At 50.1% G+C, this 25,729-nt stretch overlaps 1 protein-coding gene across 3 annotated transcripts in view; it reads right to left on the bottom strand.

The window, feature by feature from the left end:
• Positions 1-25,729, bottom strand: part of ARHGAP44 (Rho GTPase activating protein 44) — a 143,170-nt gene that overhangs the window by 7,690 nt on the left and 109,751 nt on the right. For 2 of the 3 annotated variants that reach the window (XM_036836322.1, XM_036836324.1), the window contains exons 11-19: positions 20,734-20,845; positions 20,239-20,320; positions 16,215-16,295; positions 13,241-13,354; positions 12,541-12,632; positions 10,389-10,569; positions 3,769-3,786; positions 2,857-3,078; positions 1,210-1,355 (exon numbers count right to left, since the gene is read on the bottom strand). In XM_036836322.1, the coding sequence (XP_036692217.1) occupies positions 1,210-1,355; positions 2,857-3,078; positions 3,769-3,786; positions 10,389-10,569; positions 12,541-12,632; positions 13,241-13,354; positions 16,215-16,295; positions 20,239-20,320; positions 20,734-20,845 (1,048 nt within the window). The remainder of the gene's footprint in view (positions 1-1,209; positions 1,356-2,856; positions 3,079-3,768; positions 3,787-10,388; positions 10,570-12,540; positions 12,633-13,240; positions 13,355-16,214; positions 16,296-20,238; positions 20,321-20,733; positions 20,846-25,729) is intronic. The other variant, XM_036836323.1, reaches the window with a different exon arrangement.

Below are 25,729 nucleotides of genomic sequence, written 5' to 3'. Positions count from 1 at the left end.
AAAGCCGTGTAAACTAAGACAGCCAGAGAATTCTATCAGGACCGCAAGGGAAACGTGTTATTGCTGGATAAAGCCCTGGCATGCTCAAATCCCTCCACTGCCACTTTGGCCAACCTCCTGTGTTGCAAGGTGCCCTCACATGACCCTCGGTGCCCTAAGCTCACCACAGGTGGTCCAGCGGCAACACCCTTGTACTGCGGTTCCACGTTCACCTGTCTGCAGAGGCCACGTCTGCTGCTCTGTTAGAGCCTCGGGGCTCTCTACACATAGCAGAGGCTCAACAAACATTTGTAGGGCGTATAAGGGATGAATGGGGATGAGCAGGATGGAAGGGCTGGGTGAGGGCAGGCTCGGATGATGGGCTCACACAGCAGCCCGCAGCCAGGATGGCTGGGAGGGGCCCTGTGTGAGGATAAGGAGAACCAGCCCGGTCCCACGTCCCGGAGCTAAAGGCACACCTAGAAGCCGGACAGGCCTGCACTGAGAACAAATTAGACAGTGTGCTATTTTAAGCACCTTACAGACTTCGTGATGACAGAAGGTGAAAAAAAAGGTGGTTCTGATTAATACACGTTCCATGCAGCCCCCATTTATGAAATATCACCATGGAGCGTGTCTCCATGTTTTGGGGAATCATTTCAGGGAGAATAACGGAGCCTTCTGTAGTGGGTTTCAGTGGCAGAAATCTGGGGTGGGCAGCTCATGGGCCAGTGGACAGATGCTCAGGCCTCCACTAAAGAAACATCAAGGGCAGGCCTCCTGCAGGACAGTCTCAATTCCACCTCTGTGTCCCCTTCTACAAATAACCCAGGGGTAGGCAGCTGGGCTGGACCCCAGCTGGGGCAGGGGGCTCCTGGGGAAGACTCCACACTGCATTTTAAATGGTGGTGGGAAGCCTGGCAGAGTCGATGAAGACACGTGTCATCCTGGGCGATGATTCTGCACAAAGGTCCTGGTGGACGGGAAGCGGTGCCCCGTGTCTGCCCCCGCCACACCCCCGAGCCCACTGTTCAAATGAATAAACCGAGGAATAACGATGCAACGATCCCTCTTGGGGTTGGCTAACTTCCCAAAGCTCTCACGCGCAGTAGTTTTTCATGAAACCAGTTTCTAAATCTCCGTGCGAATGGAGGGAAATGTTTCCAGACGGTGTGACAGCTCTCTGGCTCGAGACCCCCAAGCCCCCCGAGCCCGGCGGCAGTGACATACCTTTCCGGAGGGTGTGAGGACTCTGGTCTGCGGGCAGCTGGCTGGGGCTGACGCCTGGCTGCATCCCTGCACTGGGCGTCCCCTGGCTGGAACCTGGACTTCCTTTCTGCCCAGATCCTGGAGAAAGTTCCTTGCTTTTAGAAGTGCTGAAACACAAGCACACAGGACAAAAGAAAGCCCCTGAACTCAGGTAACTTCAACATCAGCACTGTGAACTGAATACATGTTCCTCTAGGCAGGTATGGTCCTCTCAGCCCTTCTGAAAGCCTTCAAAGATGCCCACGGAGGTGACCGACCTCTCTTGGGGCTCTGAGGGCCTGGGTTCCACCCTCATCCCCGTGTGGCACCCGTGGCCAGCTCCCTCTCCTGGCCTCTGCCCTCTCTCCAGCAGGAGACCATCCCAGCAAATCTCCTATTTGTCCATTTCCTCTGCCAGCCATCAGCCGCTGCTTCCTGCTGAACTCCCTCTCCCCTCCCACATCCCTCAAACGAAACTGAAGCCCATGAGTCCACGGCCAGAGCTGGTGACCCCTCGTCCTCTCCAGTGGAGCCATCAGCAACCACGCCATCCAGGGTCACTACCCTCCCCACCAGCTCTGATTGTCACTTCCCCATTTCTCAGGGAAAATACCTTCTACTCATTAAAAAAAAAAAAAAGAACCCTGCAATCCCTTCACTTAGGGGGTTGGTATTTGTGTGTGTGTGCACACGCGTGCGTGTGCGCGCGTGCACGCGTACATGCAAAGACTGGGTTGAGAGGTTCGGCTTCCCAGAGTCTCCAAAATTTTTCCAGCGGTGGCCATGGAGGAATACCGCACTCCCTAACAGAAAGCACAGTGCCTCTGAGTGAAGGAGCTTTCCTGCTTCTCTGAACTGCTGCTTTAGGACAGACAGAAACAAACGGCAAAGCAGTCTCCCTGTGCAATCCCCACTCCTAGAATCTCCTCTGACCACGTCCCTTTCAAGGAAGGGCCAGGGATGGCCTCCTTCCCCTGCGCCCCTGGGTATGAACGACCACACGCCGTGACGTGTGCCTTGACGGCTCAGATTGCATTTTTCATCTTTGGAGTGACAAGGGCTGCCCTGCATAAAAGTTCACGGAACTAGTGCTGGAATGAGCGTGCTCCCCGTCTCTTTTCTTCCTCTGCAAGAACGAGATGCAGTCACACCACAGGCTGCAAAGGTCACCAGGCCCAGCATGACCACGGCACCTCCATTCTTTACCTGATTTGCACCCATTTTAGCAGTAAAATGGTCCCTATGTGTCTAGAGGTAGAGGAGAGGAAGGGAGAAACACTGAAATTCTAAATTTCACAACAGGGAAAAGCTGTAATAGCGTAGGAGGGGGACACAGTGGCTGGGACTCAGCTTCCTCGCCTGGCCGTAGCAAGCTGCCACCTTACACGTGTGCCCGGGATGCTGGTCTGGGAAAGCCTGGGCGCCATCTGGTGATCCAGGGGTCTGTGAATGACTTACCTGCTGCAGAAGCCAAACCAGGATGCTTAGAAAAGGGGGGGAAATGACCAATTCCAAGAGGCTTTGAGTGGATGCAGCAAACCCAGACCACCCCCTCCCAGTGTGCACCGCAGGCCAGACTGACCCAGGCCGGGGGGTTGGTGGGGGGGAGGACGACAGCGCTCTGCTTACCTGATCCGCTCAGCCCCGGGCTGGAGGCCGAGGCCGGATGGAGAGAGCGCGGGCACCGCGGGGCCGTCGGGGGCCTGCTCCGGGAGGGGCGACGGCAAGGGTGGGGCGAGCTCCGCGGATGGGGCGGGGGGCTGCATGGTGGGCGGGGCACAGGACGCCTTCCGGCCGGCCGAGGAGCCTCTTCGAGCCACCCACGACGTGTCCATGACCCTCACGCCCATGCTGGCCAGGGACAGAGACACCCAGGCTTAGCCGCGCGCGCCGGGCGCCAGGGTTCCCTCCCCCACCAAGCGCCCCGCAGCGCAGCCCGAGCATCTGCTGGACCAGGGAAGCGAGGCAGCCGCCAGCCGTGCTCCACGGACAGAGGCGCTTGAGCATCACGGCAGCTCCGTGCGGGGCTCCCACCAGCGGCCCGGGCACCGCGGGCCTTAGGACCACCGCTCGCCCAACAAGCTCCCCAGAATCCAAGCTTCCCTCAGAGCAGAGCGCGGCCTCACTGGGGGGCACCCACTCCTCCCAAGTGGGAGGTGGAGGCGGGCGGGACAGCGAGGGAGGGGCAGCACCAGACTACACCAGGGCACCGGCCAGTAGGGGACATCTAAACATCCATCTTTCTTCTTTTTGTCACTTGCGGGTGGAGGGCACGGGACCGACTCAGGATTCCCGCGCCAGCCCCAGGGTGCTGGCTGAGCTACAACCTCTGCAGGGTCTACACAGCAGGGAAGGCTGATCATGCCTCTGGTCAGTCCCCACCCCGACTCCACTTTAACGAGGGGAAGACAGTCAGCTTTGAGTAAATCGGCCAAAGCAACCAGCCACACACATTCTCCCCCTTGCAGAGCTCCCTACGGCATAGCTCGCTTAGTGGTCAGAGACTGAGCGTGGCCTCGTAGCTACCCAAGGATACCGTACCTTTGGATTTTCCTAAGGCTGCAGGGACAGAAACATACAGATATTAGTGTCGAAAAATCTGCGCCCTCCTTGGGACACACAGCTTGTCTCTGTCAAGGTCTGTCTTGTCTCTTGTGTCTGTCAAGGCTAAGCCTGGGGCTTTTACTGTGCCATGAAACTGTTTCAGTTTAGCTGGTCTCTCTAGTTAAAGTGACTTTTCTGTTTGTACGGGTGAAAATCATCCTACCAAGCTTGCAGGGGAATAAAGAGAGAAGCCGAAGAGCTGACACTGGTCAGGAATAAGGGAGGAAAAAGATCCGTGGAAGCAGCAGTCCACTCTCTTCTCAGTTAATGGTTTAGAAGGTGGCTAATCCCTTCCTCTGGCCTAGGAGGTAACTGGTTCCAGGGTACGCAGTCGAGGCCGCCACTGACTAAGGCCAGAGCCAATCCTTCCAGTGTGAAGGGAGACACGGACATCCACGCAGGGAGGACACCAGCCAGCACCGGCCTCCCCTGCGTGTGTGCACAGAGGGCCGTACTCACACCCACGCTGGTCAGAAGCAAAGAGCTATTACACCACGACATTCTAGCCACCTCACAGAGGGGCAGCAAGATTCAAAGAAAAGGTCCACGTTTGGGGATCGGTTGTAGCAGGTGGGATGTGGGTCCTTTAAGGAAATGTGCGGGGACGGACCCTCAGTGAGAAACACAGAGGAGAACGATGCTACAGCCGTGCACGTAGGGGACGGACGGCTTCTGACACGCTTTCCCCTGGGGGCGGGGACCCAGAGACCCCTTCCTGTCGAGTGTCACTGTTAACAGTTCTCATCTCCAAGGCATCTTGGGGGCGGGTCAGTCTCTCTCCAGGACCCACCTTGCAAGTCATCTTGCCTCTGAGGACCCTCCACCAATAAACAAGCACCTTCTATACGAGATCCAATCACCCCTGGAGGCCACTCAAAACTCTGGGACAGGGTCCAATTGCGTCCCCCAGTATTTAAAGTGGGCTGCAGGGGAGTATCAAACTATGCCCCTTGGGCTTCCAAGTTTATCAGGCTGAAAAAGAGCAAAAAGCTTAATATTCCACTTGCGGAAGCAAACTGATACCATTTAGTTGCAACGTTGGTGAGGAGGGCAGGATTTTTCCCGTGGTGATCAACAGAAGCCCTAGGGGATGGAGGTCTCACGCTGTGCTCTTCCTTACCCTATTCTCTCTCACTTAGAAAGACCTTCCCCATTTGGGATGAGAGGCGTGGGCTTTGGGACCAGGGCTGGTGGGGGACACCTTCTATTTCCAAACACACCTTCCAGCACTGTTGACCCCAGACACCAAGCTCCCTGGTGATCTTCTCCTGGTTTACCCAGGGGAGGGCACGGTCGGGGGGAGGACCAACGAGACCCGCTAAATATCATCGGCAAAGCATCAGCAACCAAGAGTCGAGAGGTGAAATGCACACCCCTGCTTTTATAAAGAGACAGCTATGCTGACTGTAATCACCACTCTCCCAGCTGAAGTGACTTTCATATGGGAAGCAGCGTCCTCTGTGTCCAGGAAACACACATCAAAGGTTCACTGACATTTTCAAAAGGCAATAAAAATCTTTTTTTTTTTTCAAGTCTTTGTATAGACATACACTTTTATTTCACTTGGGTAAATATCTAGGGATAGAATGGTTGGATCACATGGTGGGTAAATGTTTAACTTTTGCAGAAACTGCCAAACTGTTTTCCAAAGTGGTTGTTCTATTTTACACTCCCTCCAGTATTCTATGAGCGTTCTAGTTCCTTCATACAAAAGGCAATAAAAATCTTTACAGAGCGAATCAATCACAGTGGCAACAGCAATACTCTCAGAGGCCTCAAAGCAAATTACCTTCAGAAGCAAATAAAGATTTGCTTGGAAGATTGGTAGATTTAAGTGTCCAAACGTCTAGCTAGAACTCCACCCAAAGACAAAAATTACAAAATTGCTTGGCACGCTGCTGAGAGGGGGGAGCTATTCAGAGGAGGAAGAATACAACCAGAGGTTATGTAAGCAGGTCACAAGTCTCCGCTCATTGTTTTATCACATAAAGAAGCAATAGTCACCAGAATCAAAGAACTGTGTGTTATTTAAAAATAACCGGGACTTCCCTGGTGGCGCAGCGGTTAAGAATCTGCCTGCCAATGCAGGGGACACGGGTTCGAGCCCTGGTCCGGGAAGATCTCACATGCCGCGGAGCAACTAAGCCCATGCGCCACAACTAGTGAGCCCACGAGCCACAACTACTGAGCCCACGTGCCACAACTACTGAAGCCCACGCGCCTAGAGCCCGTGCTCCACAACAAGAGAAGCCACCGCAGTGAGAAGCCCCTGCCCCGCAACGAACAGTAGCCCCCGCTCACCACAACTAGAGAAAGCCCGCGCACAGCAACGAAGACCCAACGCAGCCTAAATAACTGCCTAAATAACTAAATAATAAAATAAAATAAAAATGACCAAGTTCAATCAATCAGAAACAACCAACTCCCTTAGAAGTCACTGCACAGATACCTACATCTCGTATGGATGTCAAAGATTTCCCATGGCCACTGCTTCCGGTGAAAACGAGAGGAACTTGGTTTTCGGATCCCTTTATGGCTGAATCAAGGGAGAAGTGAGAAACCAGAGGCCAGGAAGAACCTCCGAGAAGCAAAGGGTTTGGAAGTCAATAAGCAGAAGGCAGGGGCACGTGGCAGAGTCCAGGAGGGGACCTGGGCAGAGCCTCCCTTCTGGACTTCCTGGGTGTTCTAAGGAGGGAGCAAGGTGATGGGAGGTGAGGGCCTGCAGCATCTGGGGAGCTGACCCTGAGACACATGGCTCCCGTTCCTCCTTTAGGGTAAGGTGACAAGGGGCAGGGAATTCAGGCTTCTCATACCTGCTCACCCTCAGGATTAACGCAGGGCAGGGCAGGGCAGCTGGCAAATCCTCACCTTGGCAAGGCAGCCCCGGCTGAAGTCTACTTTACCCTGTTTCACTCCTCCCAGTCTACAGGAACCTCATATTTGCAGGGAACTTACCCTAAGCTACACTTTGTATTTTCCATGAGAGACTGTATCATGGAACAGGTCTCCTTGATTCAGGAAATGGAGTGGCATTCCTGTTTTAAAGTCTGTAACCTGGCAGGCCACACAGGGAAAAGATAAGATCTAGGACCTTAAAAATTAGGAGACAAAGGCCTGCCCCAGAAAAAAAGAAATCTGAAAGTTGGAGATTCCAGCATAAGAACAGGTATCTACAGAGAGAACACATGTATTACTGAGAACAGAAGTTTGCTGTGGACCATTCCAGGTAATGAGCCGTCAGGGGTTAGTGGTTGTTTTTTGTTTTTCTTTTGGCCCCTGTAGGGTAGACATCTGTCATGCTGTTTTTATTTTATTCATTTTTGGCTGTGCTGTGCGGCATGCAGGATCTTAGTTCCCTGACCAGGGACTGAACGCGTGCCCCCTGCAGTGGAAGCGCAGAGTCCTAACCACTGGACCGCCAGGGAAGTCCCCTGTCATGCTGTTTTTGAATCCTGGTCAGGAACAGTCCTAAGCAGAGATGTCAGCCAACGTATGGCTTTGAGGAATTCAAGTCTACAGAGATCGGAAAGGTTTAGATTTTTGTTCTAGAGATCAGTTACGCTTGGGAAAGACCCACCAAGAGAAAGGAGGAAAGAAAACCTGGTATCTCCCCAAAAACCCACAGAAGCTTTGGGAGTTCCTGCACCGTTTAAGGTGAACTTGGAGGTCAGACAGCAGTGGCAGGATGGGTGCCAAGGTGAATGATGAATAAGAAAGATCCTAAGAATCCTGGCTTAGCCTTGTCTGCAGTCCCCCAGGAAGCCCAAAATCCGGTATTTGCAGCTCCTCTAGGGATAATTCCTCTCCTAAATGCGTAACAACAAGGTTTCTTCACCTCCCCAGTACAAATAAAACCTGGAGTCACCTGGCAACATTTCACAGACCTGGTCTCAGCATCCACAGATGTGTAAATCCTGGAAATGTGGAAGCAGAGGCAGGGCCTGGGCCAAGAATGCACCTCCCAAAGGCCCAGTTGACCAATCCAACCCCAAAATATAAGTCAAAGTTTCCCCTGGTACCCAGAACTCTCTAGGTAAGCTTGTTTTACCCCAGGTTCAGGCTCTCTCTGAAGTAAAATTCCCACACCCCCCATCCACGACGTAACCCTTTTCAGAGTGGCTGTCTTTTGGAGGCTCTCCATCCTTCCACTAGGTCTGCAGAGGACCTCAATATCCACAACTGAAAAAAACAAGTCCCTTGGAACACGAGTCCTGTCTCATGACAACAGGCTTTATGATCTAATAAATTTGGGAAATGATGCCACAGCCCCTTGTGAAGATGCATGGCACGTCACAGCGTGTAAAAGACCCTAAGAAGTCATACACTCAAGAAAGGGGTTTCGACGTGTTGAATCCTGTGTTTCAGGGACACATGAGACCCCAGATTTCCCTTTCCTTGCCTCCTGCCCCAACATAACCTAGCATCAGTGGAACTAGTGTTCCACAGAGCACTGTTCAGATCGCTCCCGAACTTCTCAATTACAGGTGCTTATTCCAAATTACAGAACGTCCAGGCTAAGGTCCGGAGGCAGGGCCGCTGGTGAGGCAAGACCCCTGCAGAGCAGTTTCCAGCACAGGCTGAGGATGAGTCACGCACTAAACTGAGCTCTGAGGGAGGCCGCCAGCCCTGGTGTAAATATCCTCGTGGATTCGGGGGCTGTTGTCGGCTGGCCCTGGTGGAGGCCCCCTCAGGATCAGAACGCAAGTGAACTGGCTAGAGGCACGTCAGGTTTCAGGGCTGGAAAGCGCAGCTGCACCGAGCTGCACGGGGGCAGAAAATCACTGGTATCCTTTTTTTTTTTTTAAGCTTGTTCTGATTATCTTTAGTTGCATAACAAACCGCCCTCGAAATTTAGTAGCTTATTAATCCGGGCCACAAATCCACAATTTTGGGAGAGTTTGGCAGGGACAGCTTGACTAGTCTACACAGCACTAGCTGAGGTGGTTTGACTTGTGTAGTTCTAGCCTCTGTAGACCCCTAAAAACCCTCTGGTGGTAAGGCCCCAGCAGCATCTGTAAAGCTGCCTGCAGCCCCTGGGGTCCCAGTGGGATGGCAGTCTGTCCACGGAAATCCCAATGACCTTGGCTTTTTATACTCAGAAGGCCATACTGTAGGGGCCAGTGGATGTTGAACGCCCTGGGATTCCACAGTGATAACTTTCTCATAGAGGTCACCTGGATGGCTTTTCAGAGGGGACTGGGAATCAGACGAGGTCTGGCAGGGTGGAGCCCGCCTCTGATGCAGAAACACTTGGGACCAAAGGACCAGAACTGCCCCTCCAGGGCGTCCCCCCGGCGAGAGACACTTCACACAGGAACTGAGTCGCTTAAAACTGAGTTTTAAAAGCAAATTCCAATGCATTTGCTAGCTCTCTCGCTCTCTCTCTGTATCTCTGTCTCTCCCCACCATGAGGCAAAGATCAGATTCTAAGTATGCTCTTTTTTTTTTTTTTTTTAATAGATTGGCGAAATCTCCCCCTACTCCCTTTAACTTCTAAGAATTTCCAGCTTTTCTTTCCCCACCAGACAGAATACAATGAACAACAGCGCAGAGCAGAGAAACGCCCTGCACCCGCCTCTCACGGGAAGGGTCTCTGCTGGGGAAGGGAACGAGCAGGGACACTGGTCCTTGTGAACACTCCCCATCATCCCAGGACACAGGTGTGGGTCTCCAAGGTCGACTCCCACTCAGAAGAGAAGAGGGGTGGAAAGTAAGACTCACGTACCTCCACAGTTCTGGGTTTTTCAACCTTTCCTCTGTAGGACACATTAGCCGATGACTCAAGCCCACGTATGTGGGTGCCAGGGCTGAGCTGACACCTCCCATGAATCAGCTGTGCTCGTTAGGAAACCTGTTTACGCCCATTTGACTTCTTATGGGAATCACATCATGCAATTACATATTATGTGAACTGATTTAATATGGGTGCAAGAGGGTCATTCCTATGCGAATTAAGCTGGGCGCATTTATGAGTCTCATAACAACTGCATCAAAGTAGGTGTAGGTGTCGATCATAAAAGATGGGAAAACAACTCTTAGAAACTTACAAGGATTTTACACTCAGACTGCTTCAAGGTTTAGGTTTTCAATCTGTTTCAAAGAGACTGAAACTGGGGATGTTAAACTCCACACTGCAGGTGCTACTGATGCAAGAATGTTGCTGAGGGGTGCAGACGAGCAGACCCATCATCAGAATAAAACCGCTGAAGATTTGAGAACTGATGTACGTTTGTAAATTTTGAGTCAAAATAAAGTGTTCAGTATCTTTTTTTTTTCAGTTTCCCCTTTTGACCCATTTTTTTTTCTTTTGATGAGAACTAATCAATACTGATCACAACCATCAGCTCGGAAGGCTGCACTTACTTCCGGCCTGAAGGGTGGGAAGCAAGCCTCGCACCCCAAATAGCACAGATGGAAGCATCAAGAATGAACTGACATGCTAACAGACACAACCCACTTCAACTGCTGCTGGTAAGTGCAGCCTTCCTGCCATCCCATCTGAATCAATCCCTCCATCCCACAACCCCCAACACTGAGAAAGGGATGCTAGTTCATACCCATCCTTTTTGTAAAACTCCAGCATCATGTTATCCGTGGCAACGCTGAGGGGCCGGCGGGCCTGCTCGGGCTGGCGCCGGTCGGCAGGGTCCATGTCTGGGGAGGGCATTGAGCTGTAGTTGGCATTGTGGTTCACGTGCACCGGACTCCCGTAATTGCCCGTGATGTTGAACTCTATCTCTGCGGGGAAGACAGAATGGGTGCACATGGTCTGTGGGTCGGCCACACCCTTCCTGGGCAGGAGGGAGATAGCAGAGATGGCCACTTCTTTATGTGTCACCCCTGAAAATCCTGTCCCATGGTCCAGTGTTAGATCATCTATTGATATTAATTCATCTTAATATAATTCATCCTATTACCAGGTGAATACATGTGCTCACCTAGCGGGTAATACGATGGGCATTTAATAAAGCATTTTTCATTTGTGATTCACAAAACAAATTTAGCCAAATAGGAACAGATGGGTACTTTCTTTTTGAAAAAGGCAAAATAATCTATCTCAAACGTTATGTTTAAAAGTGAAATGCCAGAGCAGTCTAAATCATATCAGGAAAAAGAGCAATGCCCACTCTCAACACTGTTATCTGACACTACTGAAGAAGTGCTAGCCAATGGAATTAGTCAAGAAAAGAAAATAACAGGCAATATTATTATCTGTAGATGATGATGATGTCTTTCTGGAAAACCAAAGAGAAAAAGAAATTTTAAAGGATTAGAAATAGAAAGAGATCTCACTAAGACTGTGCGCTATCAAATGGATTCTAGTCTCATTCTTTCCTGGTCACAGCCTATTTATGTGCAATGATAATGAATGAACACAGAACTTACAGAATTATGCCTTTAACTCCTACCTCCTATATTTCTTTATCCTGATTTCCTATCCTCACCCGACTGTGTCATCAATTGAACTCTTATTTCAGAGCTGTCACGGTCAAAACACATGAAGCCAAAAGACAATCAAACTTTAATGTTAGATCAACACTAAGTGATTACTTCTGATGAACAGAGCAGAGAATTATTAATATTATATCCCCACATGAGTTAACAGTTTGTTGTTGCACAGCCGAAAGCATACCCTTAATATTTACTAAACATAAGGCACAGTACTTTTTTAAAAAGCAAACACTGAATTTAATGTAACAACTGCTGTCTGTCTCTTCAAAGCTGTCACCACTGCGAGTCATTCCCTTATCCAATGGTGCTTCCATGCTAAGAACATTTATGAAACTCCATCTTAGGGAGCTGTCTTGAGAGCTTCATTTTGAACGAGGTACAAAAAAGAATCTTGTTGCCTCTGAGTCCCATCTTTACATGCTGAGGGCAACTCCAAGGACACAGCCTAGTGCAATGAATGGATGGCGCCCAGGTGATCCCTAAGCCCGGAATAAAAGTTCATGTTCATCTCCAAGCCACTCTCTCACTTTGTCTCAGCTTACCCTTCCCCCTCCCCGTGTCCTCAAGTCCATTCTCTAGTACTACCAAATGTAAAATAGATAGCTAGTGGGAAGCAGCCGCATAGCACAGGGAGATCAGCTCGGTGCTTTGTGACCACCTAGAGGGGTGGGATAGGGAGGGTGGGAGGGAGACGTAAGAGGGAAGAGATATGGGGATATATGTATATGTATAACTGATTCAGTATGGTATAAAGCAGAAACTAACACACCATTGTAAAGCAATTATACTCCAATAAAGATGCTAAAAAAAAAATATGGAAAGGAAGCATGACTATTGCCAAAAAAAAAAAAAAAAGTTCATGTTCACCTCAAATCCAGGTTCATCCTCTGCATCTACAGAGCATAACATCTCTTTTTTTTTCTGCTTCAGCATTTCATGATTGACAGATTTAAAGAAACTATGGTGTAGATGTTAGACCAATAAAATCTGAGGGTATGGTTAGCACAGCACCTTCAGGCCAGAATGTCCCTTGGCCAGGGATGATAGTAAGAAGCTGCCATGACTTGACCCCATTCCTGAGTGGTGTGTGTGTGTGTGCGTGTGTGCACGTGTGCTTGTGTGTAGGAGGATTAAAAACAAACCAAATATACACACACCTGTGGCCAGTGGTACTCAGAGGTTTCAAAGGTTCGGAACTCACAGCGACACTCCCATTTCCACAGAAGCCCACTCCCACACCCGGATGCTGCCACGTACCCCCGGGGAAGAACCAGTCTGCGTGCTGGATGATGGGCTCGATGATCCCGACGATCTGCAGCGAGACCGTGGTCATCATTTCCGTGATGTTCCTGTGAGCACAGGACAGAGCGGGGCAGGGCGGGGTGAGCGGCCAAGGCAGGGAAGGGGCCCCGGACCAGAAGTCTGAGAGCAAGCATCCTCTCAGGAAGGACACTTCACCTTTCTGAACCTCTCTCCGCCTCTACGGAATGGAGATACCCCAGGGAGCCCTCCCTACAGGAGACGAGCAAGTAACATACTCAAAATCGCCAAGTATGAGGCACCTTTCGGTGTGAGGTATGATTCTCATAACTGCCAGATTCTTCCTTTTCCCAGCTCTGTTCTCCCTTTTGAGACAGCCCTCTGTCCCTCACATGCTGGGATGTGTGCTGTTCACAGGGGGCCAGGGAGGCCTGGAAGAGCTTGCCGTGCCTAGTGCTGACTCAGATGAGCTCAGAGAAGACCCTGACTGCAGGCCTAGCTCTGAGACTACCAATGGGAAAGATCTGAAGAACGCTGGGTCTCCTCCTGAGTCTAAAGAAGGAGCAGGCCAAGACAGACATATGACCTGACACATACATGAGGCTGGTGGTTATCCGGGGCCCTGGCCATCCCGCCCAGGCCCCAGCAGCCCCCTGCCCCCAACGTGACCCACACACCCCTTCCTCCCTGGACTCACCCTTCCGCTTGTGGCCACAGCAAGTTGGGTCCTAATACAATTGCCATGTTACTGGGAGTCATCTTGTTGACATCTTGATATTCTGAGAGTTTGGATAAAAACTTGATCAAGTATCTGAAAGGAAGTGAGAAGGGCCAGGTTTAACAAGGGCTCAAAACCAGCCGTGGTCCCCCAGCACCGGGTGGAAACTTCTCTCACTGATAACAAGATTCATACATCCTACAATATAATCAAGACGTGTCACGTGTCAGGACACGAGAACGCTCCAAAAACAGACGGACTCAGCTGTCACTCGGCTAGCTGTCAACATTTGCTTCGATTAACCCAGGCCAGAAAAATTCTCCATCTTTCCTTTTGACCCACTACACAATGACTGAAAGTCCTTCCTTCTTTTCAAACCTCTGTCACCTGCCATCCTCCCTGTGTGCAGAGGTGAGAAGCAGTGTGTAGGTGTCACTGGTGGGGACATTTACATGCTAGGGGTGGCGCCCCCTGGGGTTAACCACAGTGGGGCTCTGAGAGCCAATGAAGAAAAAGTTAAACCTAGACTTAGCACGTGGCCCAGCAATTCCACTCCTAGAGAAATATGTCCACACGCAAATGTGGACACAAATGTTCCCAGCAGCATTATTCACCACAGCCAAAAAGGGGAGACCACCCACATGTCCATTAAGGGATGAACAGATGAATAAAATGCAGTCCATCCAGACAACAGAATACTATTCAGCCCTAATAAGGAATGAAGTACTGACACATGCTACCACACGGATGGACCTCAGAAGCGTGATGCCAAGGGAAAGAAGCCAGACACTTTCTTCCCACGTTGAATGGTTCCATCTCTATGAAATGCCCAGTGCAGGCAAATAGACACAGGACGCAGATGAGTGTCTGCCAAGGACTGGCTGGGCAGAAACGGGGAATGACTGCTACTGGGCACAGAGTTTCTCTTTGGGGTGATGAAAATGTTCTAAAATTAGACAGTGGGGATAGCTTCACAGCTCTACAGATTTACAGAAAGCCACTCGATTGTACACTTTGAAAGGGTACAATGGTATATGAATTGTTATTTCAACAAAGCTATTATTTAAAAAAAAAATCAGTAAGTGAGCTGTGCACAAATGAAGCACAAAAAGAGCTCTCACAAACCACACCAAACCTGCCAGGCTCCACGGAGGCCCCGGACTCTCAGTTACACAGGTGGCGGGTCCAGTCCCGTTCTGCCTGGACGACAGTGAAGTGGCTCCTTCAGGAACTGCTGGCTTACCTGCTGCCCATGGAGCAGAAAGACCACAGAGGCCCCTAAAGCTGCCACTGGGCCACCTCTACCCACAGCGTCTCCTGCAGCGTCTCCTGCCACTGGGCCACCTCTACCCACAGCGTCTCCTGCAGCATCTCCTGCCACTGGGCCACCTCTACCCACAGTGTCTCCTGCAGCATCTCCTGCCACTGGGCCACCTCTACCCACAGCGTCTCCTGCCACTGGGCCACCTCTACCCACAGCGTCTCCTGCAGCGTCTCCTGCCACTGGGCCACCTCTACCCACAGCGTCTCCTGCAGCGTCTCCTGCCACTGGGCCACCTCTACCCACAGCGTCTCCCTCCAAGAGGCCACACATGCCTGGACCAGGATGTGGGACCTGAGCTGAGTCAATCCACGGGCTGGCCAGTGGCCTAGCAGCACTTGAAGAGTCATACCGATCTGATTCTTGCTCTTGGGATTTTTTTTTCAATTTTGTATATATAAATTGACCAATTTAAGCATTTTAAAGTGTATAATTCAGTAGCGTTAAATACTTTCACACTGTGATGCAACCATCACCACTATCCATCTCCAGAATTTTTCATCACCCCAAAGTAAAACTCTGCACCCATTAAATGACAGACCACCTGCTGCCCCACCCCCTCAAAGCCCCTGGCAACCACCATTCTACTTTCTGTCTCTATGAACTGACTACTCTACGTACCTCTTATGAGTAGGACTGTTCAGTATTTGTCCTTTTGTGTTTGGCTTCCCTCAGTTAGCGTAAAGCCTTCAAGGTTCATCCATGCTGTAGCAAGAATTAGAATGTCCTTCCTTTTGAAGCCTGAGTATTGCATTGTATGTGTACTTTGTTTACGCATTTATCCATCACTGGACATTTGGGCTGTTCCCACCTCTTGGCTATTGTGAATCACGCTGCCATAAACACAGGTGTACAAAATCAAGCCCCTACTTTCAAAATCTTTTGGGAATACATCCGGAAGTGGAATTGCTGGGTCGTACAGTAATTCTATGTTTAAGTCATGAAAAGTCGCTCCTGGGATTTTTAACAGGAAAACAGAAATAATCAGGCAGATGGCAGCAGGAGCTGAAGCTGAAAATCTGCATCTAAGGAAGCACCCAGGAGAGGGGGAGGACCAGGGGCAATGCTGGCACAGACGAAGTGATGAGGAAGCAGAAAGTGGGAAGGGGCAGAAGCCCGGGAGGGAAAAGATCTGCAGGAGCAGCAGGAAGTGAAATCCTGGCGGTAGCAAGAAAAGTAAGAGACAGACTCGTGGAAAATCGCTGGTGAAAGGCGGAAACCTCAGAATATTCTCCCAGCCTCTTCTTCCTGCAGCCTAGCTCCAGGACACACCTGCCAAGTCCAGCTTCTCCACAGTGTCCACGGGCACCTATCTTTACGATAAACCCCCGATATCTGGAAACAGCCTGCATTCATCTTTGCTCCTTGCAAATCAAAGAACTTAACTGCATTAGCCAACAGCTGGTCAGGTAGCCTGCAAAGTCTCACAGCCCCTTTTAGTCTGTTTCGTCATGTGCAAAACGGTCATTCACAGCCTCCCAGGGCTGCTTGAGGTTGAAAAGAGACCCTGCATGTTAACCATGCTTTGGACACCATATAACACCATGCCTGCCAGTGACCATGCCTGTTGGCCCGGAAACGCGTGTCTGAGGCTTAAATAACCTTGACCCGGTGTCTCCAGGGTCCACTCACCGGATGTTGTTGTAATTGGCCTTGGGCAATTTTTCACAAGCATTCCACAGAGCCTGGAGCCTCTTGTCCTGCTCCTGGATGCTGGGAAATTAACAGGAAAAGCCATTGGTTGAACACGAATCGATGAAGTCCCACCAGGATTCATATTCACCAGCCACCGAAATATTTGAGAAAAAGGAACCAGACGTCGTTAGTGATCGTATCAGTAAACTATTATCATTCAAATGTTTGGTTCTTTTTTTTTTTTTTTTTAATAAATTTATTTATTTATTTTATTTATGGCTGTGTTGGGTCTTCGTTTCTGTGCGAGGACTTTCTCCAGTTGCGGCGAGCGGGGGCCACTCTTCATCGCGGTGCGCGGGCCTCTCACCGTCGCGGCCTCTCTTGTTGCGGAGCACAGGCTCCAGACACGCAGGCTCAGTAATTGTGGCTCACGGGCCTAGTCGCTCCGCGGCATGTGGGATCTTCCCAGACCAGGGCTCGAACCCGTGTCCCCTGCATTGGCAGGCAGATTCTCAACCACCGCGCCACCAGGGAAGCCCAAATGTTTGCTTCTTATTATTTCCCCCTCTAAGGTCTCTTTCTGTCTTGCCTGGGCTATTTGAACAAAACTTCCCCTACACAGGTCACACGGCCCAGGTGAATGGGTGCTGGGGCAGCAGGTGAGGGAGGAAGGCAGGGACCAGACACCTGCTCTGGAGCAGGCGGGGCCGTGGTGTCATCAGGAGGGCGGTTCTGTCACAGCAACAGGACACCAGAAGCAGGTCGACCCCACTTCCACACCACAGTGGCAGCTGACTGGCCAGTTCCACGGGTATTAGTTAATGCACATGAAGTGTCTTGTCATCTGGCACATAACAGATGCTCAATAAACACCTTCTGAACAAGTAAATTACATGAACTCATGCAGACATAAGGACATCTGACCCTTGAAGACATAACTCAGAGATGGATAATTTCCACGACCAAAGGATTCTCTGCTCTACAAAAAGATTTGCTCTAAGGGTTTCTTTATTGATAAACCCTGTAAGGATTAAAAGAAATTACTTATAAGACTATATTTTTCTATTTACTTTTCATGAAAACCTACCTCAAGGCTGACACGGTTAGGAAGGCCTTATGTTCAAAGAACCTTTTCTCGAGAAAAACTAAAAAGCAAACGCCAACAGGGAGGCCCAGCTCTGACCCCTTGACCCGGGGCCCAAGGCAGGGCAGTGGCCATTGCTGGGTCCCCAGAAGTCCTCCCTCCCATCCTGACCCAGGCAAGAAAAACTCCCTTTTCCACTCCTCAACCCTTGAAAGGGCAGATACTGCCAAGACCTTCCCTTCAGTAAAAATCAACACCCACGTACTGAGGGTCTCCCGTGCGTCGGGCAGTGTCCCAAGGGCTGGGAAGCAGGATGCAATCAGAGGAGACCGCTGCCTCCCTCGCCCGCCCCACCAGCCCAGCTCACAATCTAACCAGCTACACAAACACAGCCTCGAACCCGCAGATCACTTCTCCGCAGAGAAGGAACACCGGGGATGGGACAGATCCTGACTGCCAGCTGCCTGACATCCGGGTGCCAGGAAGGCGGGCTCGAAGAGTCAGAAGGAGCCCACCAGGCAAAGGTTTCGGGGGAACAGTCGCATGGAAGGGGATGGCCAGCACGAAGAGGGAGAAGTCCTGGGAGTGACAGGAGCCTCGGGCCTTCCTGCCGCCTCTGGGCTGCTCGGCAGGGTTCCTGCATGGAAACACTCAGCACACGTGACCAGCGAAGTCCCAGGCCACCTTGCCTGGCAGATCCCTCACTAGCGCTCCCGCTGCTTCCTGCCAGCCCCCACCCCGACTCCTGGATGGCCCAGCACGTGGCAGAGCTTCCCTGAAGGCCGAGCCCCCGTTACGGTGAGTGTGGCTCTTTGGTGAGATTCAGCTTCACCAAAGGTCAATGGTTATCAACCCAGTAGCCTTGGGAGCTTTGAAACAAAGAATTAAACCAGAACCTCTGAAAAAGGAGGTCCAGGCATTGAACCTAGGTATCTTTTAAAGCTTCGCAGGAGACTGATGCACACAGAGGGTTGAAGTCGGCTGTCCTGGGCAGAATTACCCTCGTTAGAGACTGTGGCCCTGATGGCTGCCACCACCATGCCCAGAAACTTCACGCACAACACGCATCTCCTCCAGGGCCAGAAAGAAGCCTTTGCTTTCCCTTGGTTCAAAGACCTGAGCTCTCTGAGGCATCCACTCACCCCTATTTCCCAATGGAGCCCAGCTTTGTAAATCATCGGGAACGGTCCCTCTCTGACCCCGAAGCACCGGGCTGCCCTCTCCTCCTCCAGCTTGGTGTCACCAAGACCACCCATATATTCAGCAAATAAAAGGGGCAGTGTCCATCAAGACATGTCCTCACTCATCATCATCCCCAGGACCCCCGTGTCATTCTAGAGAGGCGTGGAGTGCCGTTAAGCACGTGGGTTCCGGAGCCGGACTCCTTGGAGTCAAATCCTCATCCTGTCATTTATTAGACGGCAAGTAACCTGCCACGAACACCTGCTCTGTGACTCGACTTCCTCATCTATAAAATAGGGAAAACAGCACAACCCCCTTCATAGGGTTGTTGTGAAAATCAGATGAGTTAAAAACATATAATGAGCTTAGAACGATGACAAGCCTCTAATGAACACTCAACAAATGGCATCACCTGTGATTATTAGTATCATCGTGGGCTCTCAAACTCACTTTCCACCACGAGATGCAGGAATACCAGGAAGTCAGCCAGCCTTTTAAAATGCATCATCTCTATTCTACCTTGGATAAAAAACCAGAGGTGTGCACGGTAACCGGAGCGAGCTTTTTCTAACTCTGCACACGCCAGCCTGGCTTCACCTCCAGGTCAGCTGGGTTCTCTTGCAGCCCCAGTTCTTACAGAAGCACATACACACTCCAGCATCCTTTTGGAGCAGCTCAGCTGCCTGCTTTTCACTACTAAATCCCATGACTAGAGACCCCCAGAAATCATCCTTTCATGGGCACTGAGCTCAGTCCTCCCATGAAATGTTCCTCTCCCTCCTGTATCTTTTTCTCCTGGACCATCTCCACCCTCATCTCTCCCAGCCTCTCTCTGGTGCCCATTCTCCTGTGTCCTCCCTAGCCGTGTCCATTTACTCAGTAAAAACCGATTCCTCCAAACAGTAGCAAAATCAGCTCTTACTTAGGGCCAAAGAAAATACATAATACAATCCTAATCACGAATCAAGTGCGGAAGGAAGCCAGGAATCCCACGCTTCGGAGCTACACAGGTGACATGGCTGGGGCGTCACCTGCTGGGCACCAGCCCCCCGATCTCCATACCCCCATCTTCCCGATGCACGACCAGGGTCTGGGCCTCGTTCCTGCCACCTCCCTGCTGAGGCCCCCCTCCAGGCTCACCTTCAGGAAAGTGGGATGGTGTCCACTGCCCGGACATTGTATTTTGATATTAGTTATTTGTTAGTTGTTAATATTTTTTGCCTATTACAGAGGAGGGTAAAGACCCCTGTCACCACTCCCTTGTCCTGCTCTTTTCTCCAGAAGGAATCACCCCCACCCACCAGTGTGAGCCTTTCCAGAACCTTCTTTTATGCAGTTACACATTTATAGAGGCACTCCTAAAATTGTATTGTTTTGAGTGTGTTGGGTGTTTTTTGTATTCTTTTTAAGACAACAGACTATCCTGTAGGTCCTTGTTAACTTTAGTTCACTCAAAATTAAATCTTCGTATCTTTACACGTGAGCAGGAATAGCTCTACCCATTTTTCGAAGTGCTGCCGGGCATGTGAGTGTAGCTATACCGTATTTTATTCGGTCATCCCCTTCTGCTATTCAAGGTGACCGCGCGACCAACACCCTGGTACACACCTCTCCGGGCACACGTACAAGCCTTTCCCCGTGACACATACCAAGAAAGGGATTCGCTGGATCCCAAGTGGCATGCTTTCACAATTTCAATAAAGACTTCCAAAAAAAACACAACCCAGAAGACACCCCGAAATGTGCTGTACTCACTTGGAAGCCTGAATCCACTCATCATAGAGCTCAAAAGTCATCAGAGGTTCTGGCAGCTCCCGGAGGTAAGATTTCAAAGCTCCTGGACATGAACACCATATGGTCCGTGAGCCACTGGGACACGGCAGAGACACACGCTACCAGCCAGCGTCACCATGGGGGCCACGTCCGGGGACGGTTCCCCGACCCATGTGACAAGGTCACACAGTGGCTGCCACGTGACCGGATCCGAGGCTCTGGCGCGGCCGTGGGCCCTGGGCTGGTGATCACACTGGCCTCCCCACCTCATGTTTCCCACCCTCGCCCCTTCCCCCGGCAGGTGGGGGATGGGAAGGCCTCCCTTCAAGGGCCACAGCCACCAGGGCTCAAGCGGGGTCCTGAGTGGACATGCCTGGAGCATGCCGGGAAGCCCGTGGCTCGAGTGGCCCCGACACGTGGCCGCACACCCTGCACGCCCACCCCTTCCCCCGGAGCCCCTCCAGTCGCGAGGCCCACCTGCAATGGCGTGGGGGTCTGCTGAGCACTCCTGCACATCCACCACGCAGCAATCCAGCGCAGCCTTGAGCTTCTTTAGCTTGGACGCAGATGGGGCTACTCGGAAGAGGCCCTGCCGACAGGACAGAGGGTCACAGGACAGCCTGAACCTCCAAGGCACGAAAGCAAAATGGACAGGCAGGGATTTCCCTGGTGGCCCAGCGGTTAGGAATCTGCCTGCCAATGCAGGGGACACGGGTTCAAGCCCTGGACCAGGAAGATCCCACATGCCGCGGAGCAACTAAGCCCGTGCACCACAACTACGGAGCCTGCGCTCTAGAGCCCATGAGCCACAACTACTGAGCGTGTGGGCCACAACTACTGAGCCCATGAGCCACAACTATTGAAGCCCACGTGCCTAGAGCCCGTGCTCCACAAGAGAAGCCACCACAATGAGAAGCCCGCGCACCACAACAAAGAGTGGCCCCCGCTCAACGCAAGTAGAGAAAGCCCGCGCGCAGCAACAAAGACCCAATGCAGCCAAATGATATATAAATAAATAAATTAATTAATTAATTAATTAAAAAACCTGACAGGCAGCCGACCCACCCCGTTCCTCCATGATCTCCTAGGTGCATGCTTCCCATCACCGTTTATCGATATTGGAGCAGCAGGACCCAAGCCTCGCCCACAGCTGTGTCCCCAGCGCCTAGTACGGGGTGACCCAGCGTTCTGGTTCAGTACCTATCTGTTGGATAAATGAACCCTGGGCACTTCGACTTCCTGTTCTTGTGTACTTAAGATATATTTTGGAAAAACAAAAACACTAATTTGAAAAGATACATGCACCCCCAAGTCCACAGCAGCATTATTTACAATTGTCAAGATAGGGAAGTAAACTAAGTGTCCATCAACAGATGAACAGATAAAGAAGATGTGGTGTATATATACAATGGAATATTACTCAGCTGTAAAAAGGAATGAAACTGTGTCATTTGCAGCAACATAGATGGACTCGGAGGGTATTATGCTAAGTGAAATAAGTCAGACAGAGAAAGACAAATACTGTATGATATCACTTATATGTGGGATCTAAAAAATACAACAAACTAGTGAAGATAACAAAAAAGAAGCAGACTCACACATACAGAGAACAAACTAGTAGTTACCAATGGGGAGGGGCAATATAGGGGTAGAGGATTGAGAGGTACAAACTATTAGGTATAAAATAAGCTACAAGGATATACTATACAACACAGGGCATACAGCCCATATTTTATAGAGACTATAAATGGAGTATAACCTTTAAAAATTGTGAATCACTATATTGTATACATGTAACTTATATAATATTGTACAGCAACTATACTTCAATTTTTAAAAAAGGATATACTTTGGAGAAAACTTTGACTGAGACCTTGTCAGAGTTGGAGGTCTAGGAGGTGGATGCATGCACAAAGGTCTACAGTGTGTGTGTGCACCTGTGTCTCTGTGTGTGTCCGTGTCTTTGTGTCTGTGTCTTTGTGTGTCTGTGTCTTTGTGTGTGTGTCTGTGTCTTTGTGTGTCTGCGTCTTTGTGTGTGCGTCTGTGTCTTTGTGTCTGTGTGTCCATTTCTTTGCATGTCTTTGTGTGTGTGTGTCTCTGTGTGTGTCTGTGTGTCCGTTTCTTTGTGTGTCTTTGTGTGTGTGTGTGTCTCTGTGTGTCCGTGTCTTTGTGTCTGTGTCTCTGTCTTTGTGTGTGTGGCTGTGTCTTTGTGTGTCTGTGTCTTTGTGTATGTGTCTGTGTGTCTCTGTGTCCATTTCTTTGTGTGTCTTTGTGTGTGTCTGTGTGTCTGTGTCTTTGTGTGTCTGTGTGTGTCCATGTCTTTGTGTCTGTCTTTGTGTGTGTGTGTCTTTGTGTGTGTATGTCTCTATGTCTGCATATCTCAGGAGGCACAGGGCTACACCTTGAGGAACTCATCAAGGCCATGCCCTCAGGGGATGGGCAGACTGAGGGTGGTTTACGAGGGAGCAACGCCTCTGTCTCCTGCAGCCCCTTCGTGTTTTATTCTTAAAGTTACTTTTGAGTCATTGTCACCTCTTCCACGTGAACCACTGCAAAAGTGAGCTACTGCCACATAAAGGGAGAAGGAAGCCAGGGGCGTGTGGAAGGGGAGACGCGAGCAGGTCAGAGTTGGAGGGGAGCCCCCAAGTCACGGGGAAGGTAGACGTGGGTTGAAGACCCGTTAGTTTGTTTCACCTGCTCAGCTCCTTGAATTCTATGATGCAACCCAGACACTGAGACACTGGCAGGATCCCCCTTGCTCCTTTAACTGTTTATGGCACCTCAGATTTCCAAGTTCCTTCAGAAGAAAACGTTCCTCATCCGGAACACTGAGTTTTCTGCCTGCTAAGACTGCCAGCCCCCTTCTCAGAATAGGGTATGTCAGATAAACCGACGTCCAAAGCTCTATGGCACCCCTGTGAGGAAGCCTCATGAGCACGTTTGGACCAGTGCATACGTAAGGCTGCTACAGCCCAAAAGCAGGCTGCACATGCATTGAAGGAGCGGGAGACCCTCGTCAAGCCACGCCTCGGCCCTGGGGGGAGAGCAACCACACCCGGTGATGGACGGAGTCAAAGCGAAGGGGGCAGAGTTTTCAAAGAGAAGCTTTTAGATTTCTGACCGTGTCACTGAGACGGCTGCTTCATGCAGTGACAAACACCGGGGGTGCAGGAGTGGGAGGGTTGTTAAAATAGCTTGTGAGCCCAGTTTTCGGGGCGTGAGAGGAAAATCTGCATGGAAATGTTGAAGACGTGGCAGAAAACTCAGGAGTGGAGCCCACAGCAGGAGGAGAACCCTGAGTCCTCATTAAGTTCGGGCGAAGCTCTCAGAGAGGGTGATGGCGCTGCAGCAAAGACCAGAGCGAGTGGAGGGCAGGGCCGGGCGGTGCAGATTCCCCCCGATGCTGCCCTGATGGTGCCAGCAGGGGCGGGGGGGACCCAGGAGTCCAGGGAAGAGCTGGTTTCAAGGACGACTATGTTAGCAACTTCACAGGCAGTGATGGCCAAGGAGGCTGGACTAAGTCATGGGAAGTAGCAGTGGGGATCCCTGGGGACCACTGAGGACAGCTTCAGCCCAGTGGTGGGGGCAGAAGAGACCAAAAAAAGAAGAGGAGTGAGTGAGTGAATGGTGGTGAGGATGCAGGAGCAACAGATGATGAGAGCTACTTTAAGAAACTGAGTAGCACAAGCCACTACAGAGAACAGGGTGGAGGTTCCTTAAAAAACTCAAAATAGAGTTGCCATATGATCCAGCAATCCCAGTCCTGGGCATATATCCAGAGAAAACTCTAACAAAGATACATGACCCCCTATGTTCACAGCAGCACTATTCACAACAGCCAAGACATGGGAGCAACCTAAGTGTCCATCAACAGATGAATGGATAAAGAAGATGTGGTCTATATATACAATGGAATACTATTCAGCCATAAAAAAAAATAAAATAATGCCATTCGCAGCAACATGGATGGACACAGAGATTATCATTCTAAGTGAAGTAAGTCAGACAGAGAAAGACAAATATCATAGGATATCACTTATATGTGGAATCTAAAAAAATGATACAAATGAACTTATTTACGAAACAGAAACAGACTCACAGACTTGGAAAACAAACTTATGGTTACCAAAGGGGAACGGGAGTCGGGGAGGGATAAATTAGGAGTTTGGGATTAGCAGATACAAACTACAATACATAAAAGAGATAAACAACAAGGTCTACCATATAGCACAGGGAACTATATTCAATATCCTGCAATAAATCATAACGGAAAAGAATATGAAAAATATATATGTATAACTGAATCACTTTGCTGTACACTTGAAACTAACACAATGTGTTGATTTATAAATCAATGATACTTCAATAAAAAATACGTAAAATAAAAAATTTAAAAAAAGAAATTGGGTAGCATAAAACACAAAACCAAAGTGCAAGGGAAGGAATATGAGGCTGTGGCTGGATTGAGAGAAGACATTTTTCTAGGCTTGGGGCAACCTGAGCCTACTTGTTATTAAAGGAGAAGAGCTGAAGCAAAGCTGGGGGGTGGGGCGGACAACGCAAGTGAGAGTGAGGCCTGGTGAGAGGCGGAAACGTCCAGAAAGAGCAGGTGGGAGAGTCAGGAGACAACACGGGAGAAGTCGGAGGACCTGATCTTCCAGACCCTGTTCACACTGAGTAGGCATGTGAAGGCAGCAATTAATTCTTTTCACTTTTTTATAGAATAATATTGTACAGTTACATTTAGAAACATTCCTTATCTTTCAGAGACACACACACTGAAGTCCTGCAGATGCAACGACAGAATGCCTGGGATAGGCTTCAAAACGTCCAGGCAGGGGCTGGGGCGGAAGGTGAAGGTAGAGATGGACCTGACTGACCATAAGCCAGGCGATGAGGTGCAGTATCTTCTCTTCTGTCTTTCAGTTTTTCCATAATTAAAAACAAATGATGGGAAAGAATAGGCCAAGTTCACCTCCCTCCATGAAACCATCCCTCAGGGGCTGAAAAGACCTTACCATCTTTTCATTGGTAATATACATGAAAATGCCTGGCACTTAAAATGGGGTCAAAAAACCCATTTATTCCCATCCGTTCCAAATAGCTGAATCTAAAACACGCCTGGCTTATAGGGGGTAGCAGACATACAGTTTCAGTGTTCATCAGCTTCCCCTGCTTCTGCCCCCTCCCTCTCTGCCCCCCCTGGACCTAGTGATACTTAGAGTCCTTATGGACTGTTTTGAATGAATCAGGTTTATGTGACAGATGCTAGACTCCTCTCCCCTCATAAGTTCATAAGCCCCCATCTCACTCTTTTATACTTTGGTCAGTAATAAATGCCCTAAATAAATATTGATTGGCTGATCAGATCAAATGAAGATGGAGTGATGATTTTTAAGTTGCCTGTATAAGAAGCCAAAGATGAGGTCTATCTCCCAGGAAAACATTTACACAACAAGAAAAACAAAAGTCA

Source organism: Balaenoptera musculus, chromosome 20, assembly GCF_009873245.2.
Source record: "Balaenoptera musculus isolate JJ_BM4_2016_0621 chromosome 20, mBalMus1.pri.v3, whole genome shotgun sequence".
Classification (NCBI taxonomy): Eukaryota; Metazoa; Chordata; class Mammalia; order Artiodactyla; family Balaenopteridae; genus Balaenoptera; species Balaenoptera musculus.
Note: the sequence above shows the minus strand (reverse complement) of the source record. Positions and strands in the feature narration are given on the sequence as shown.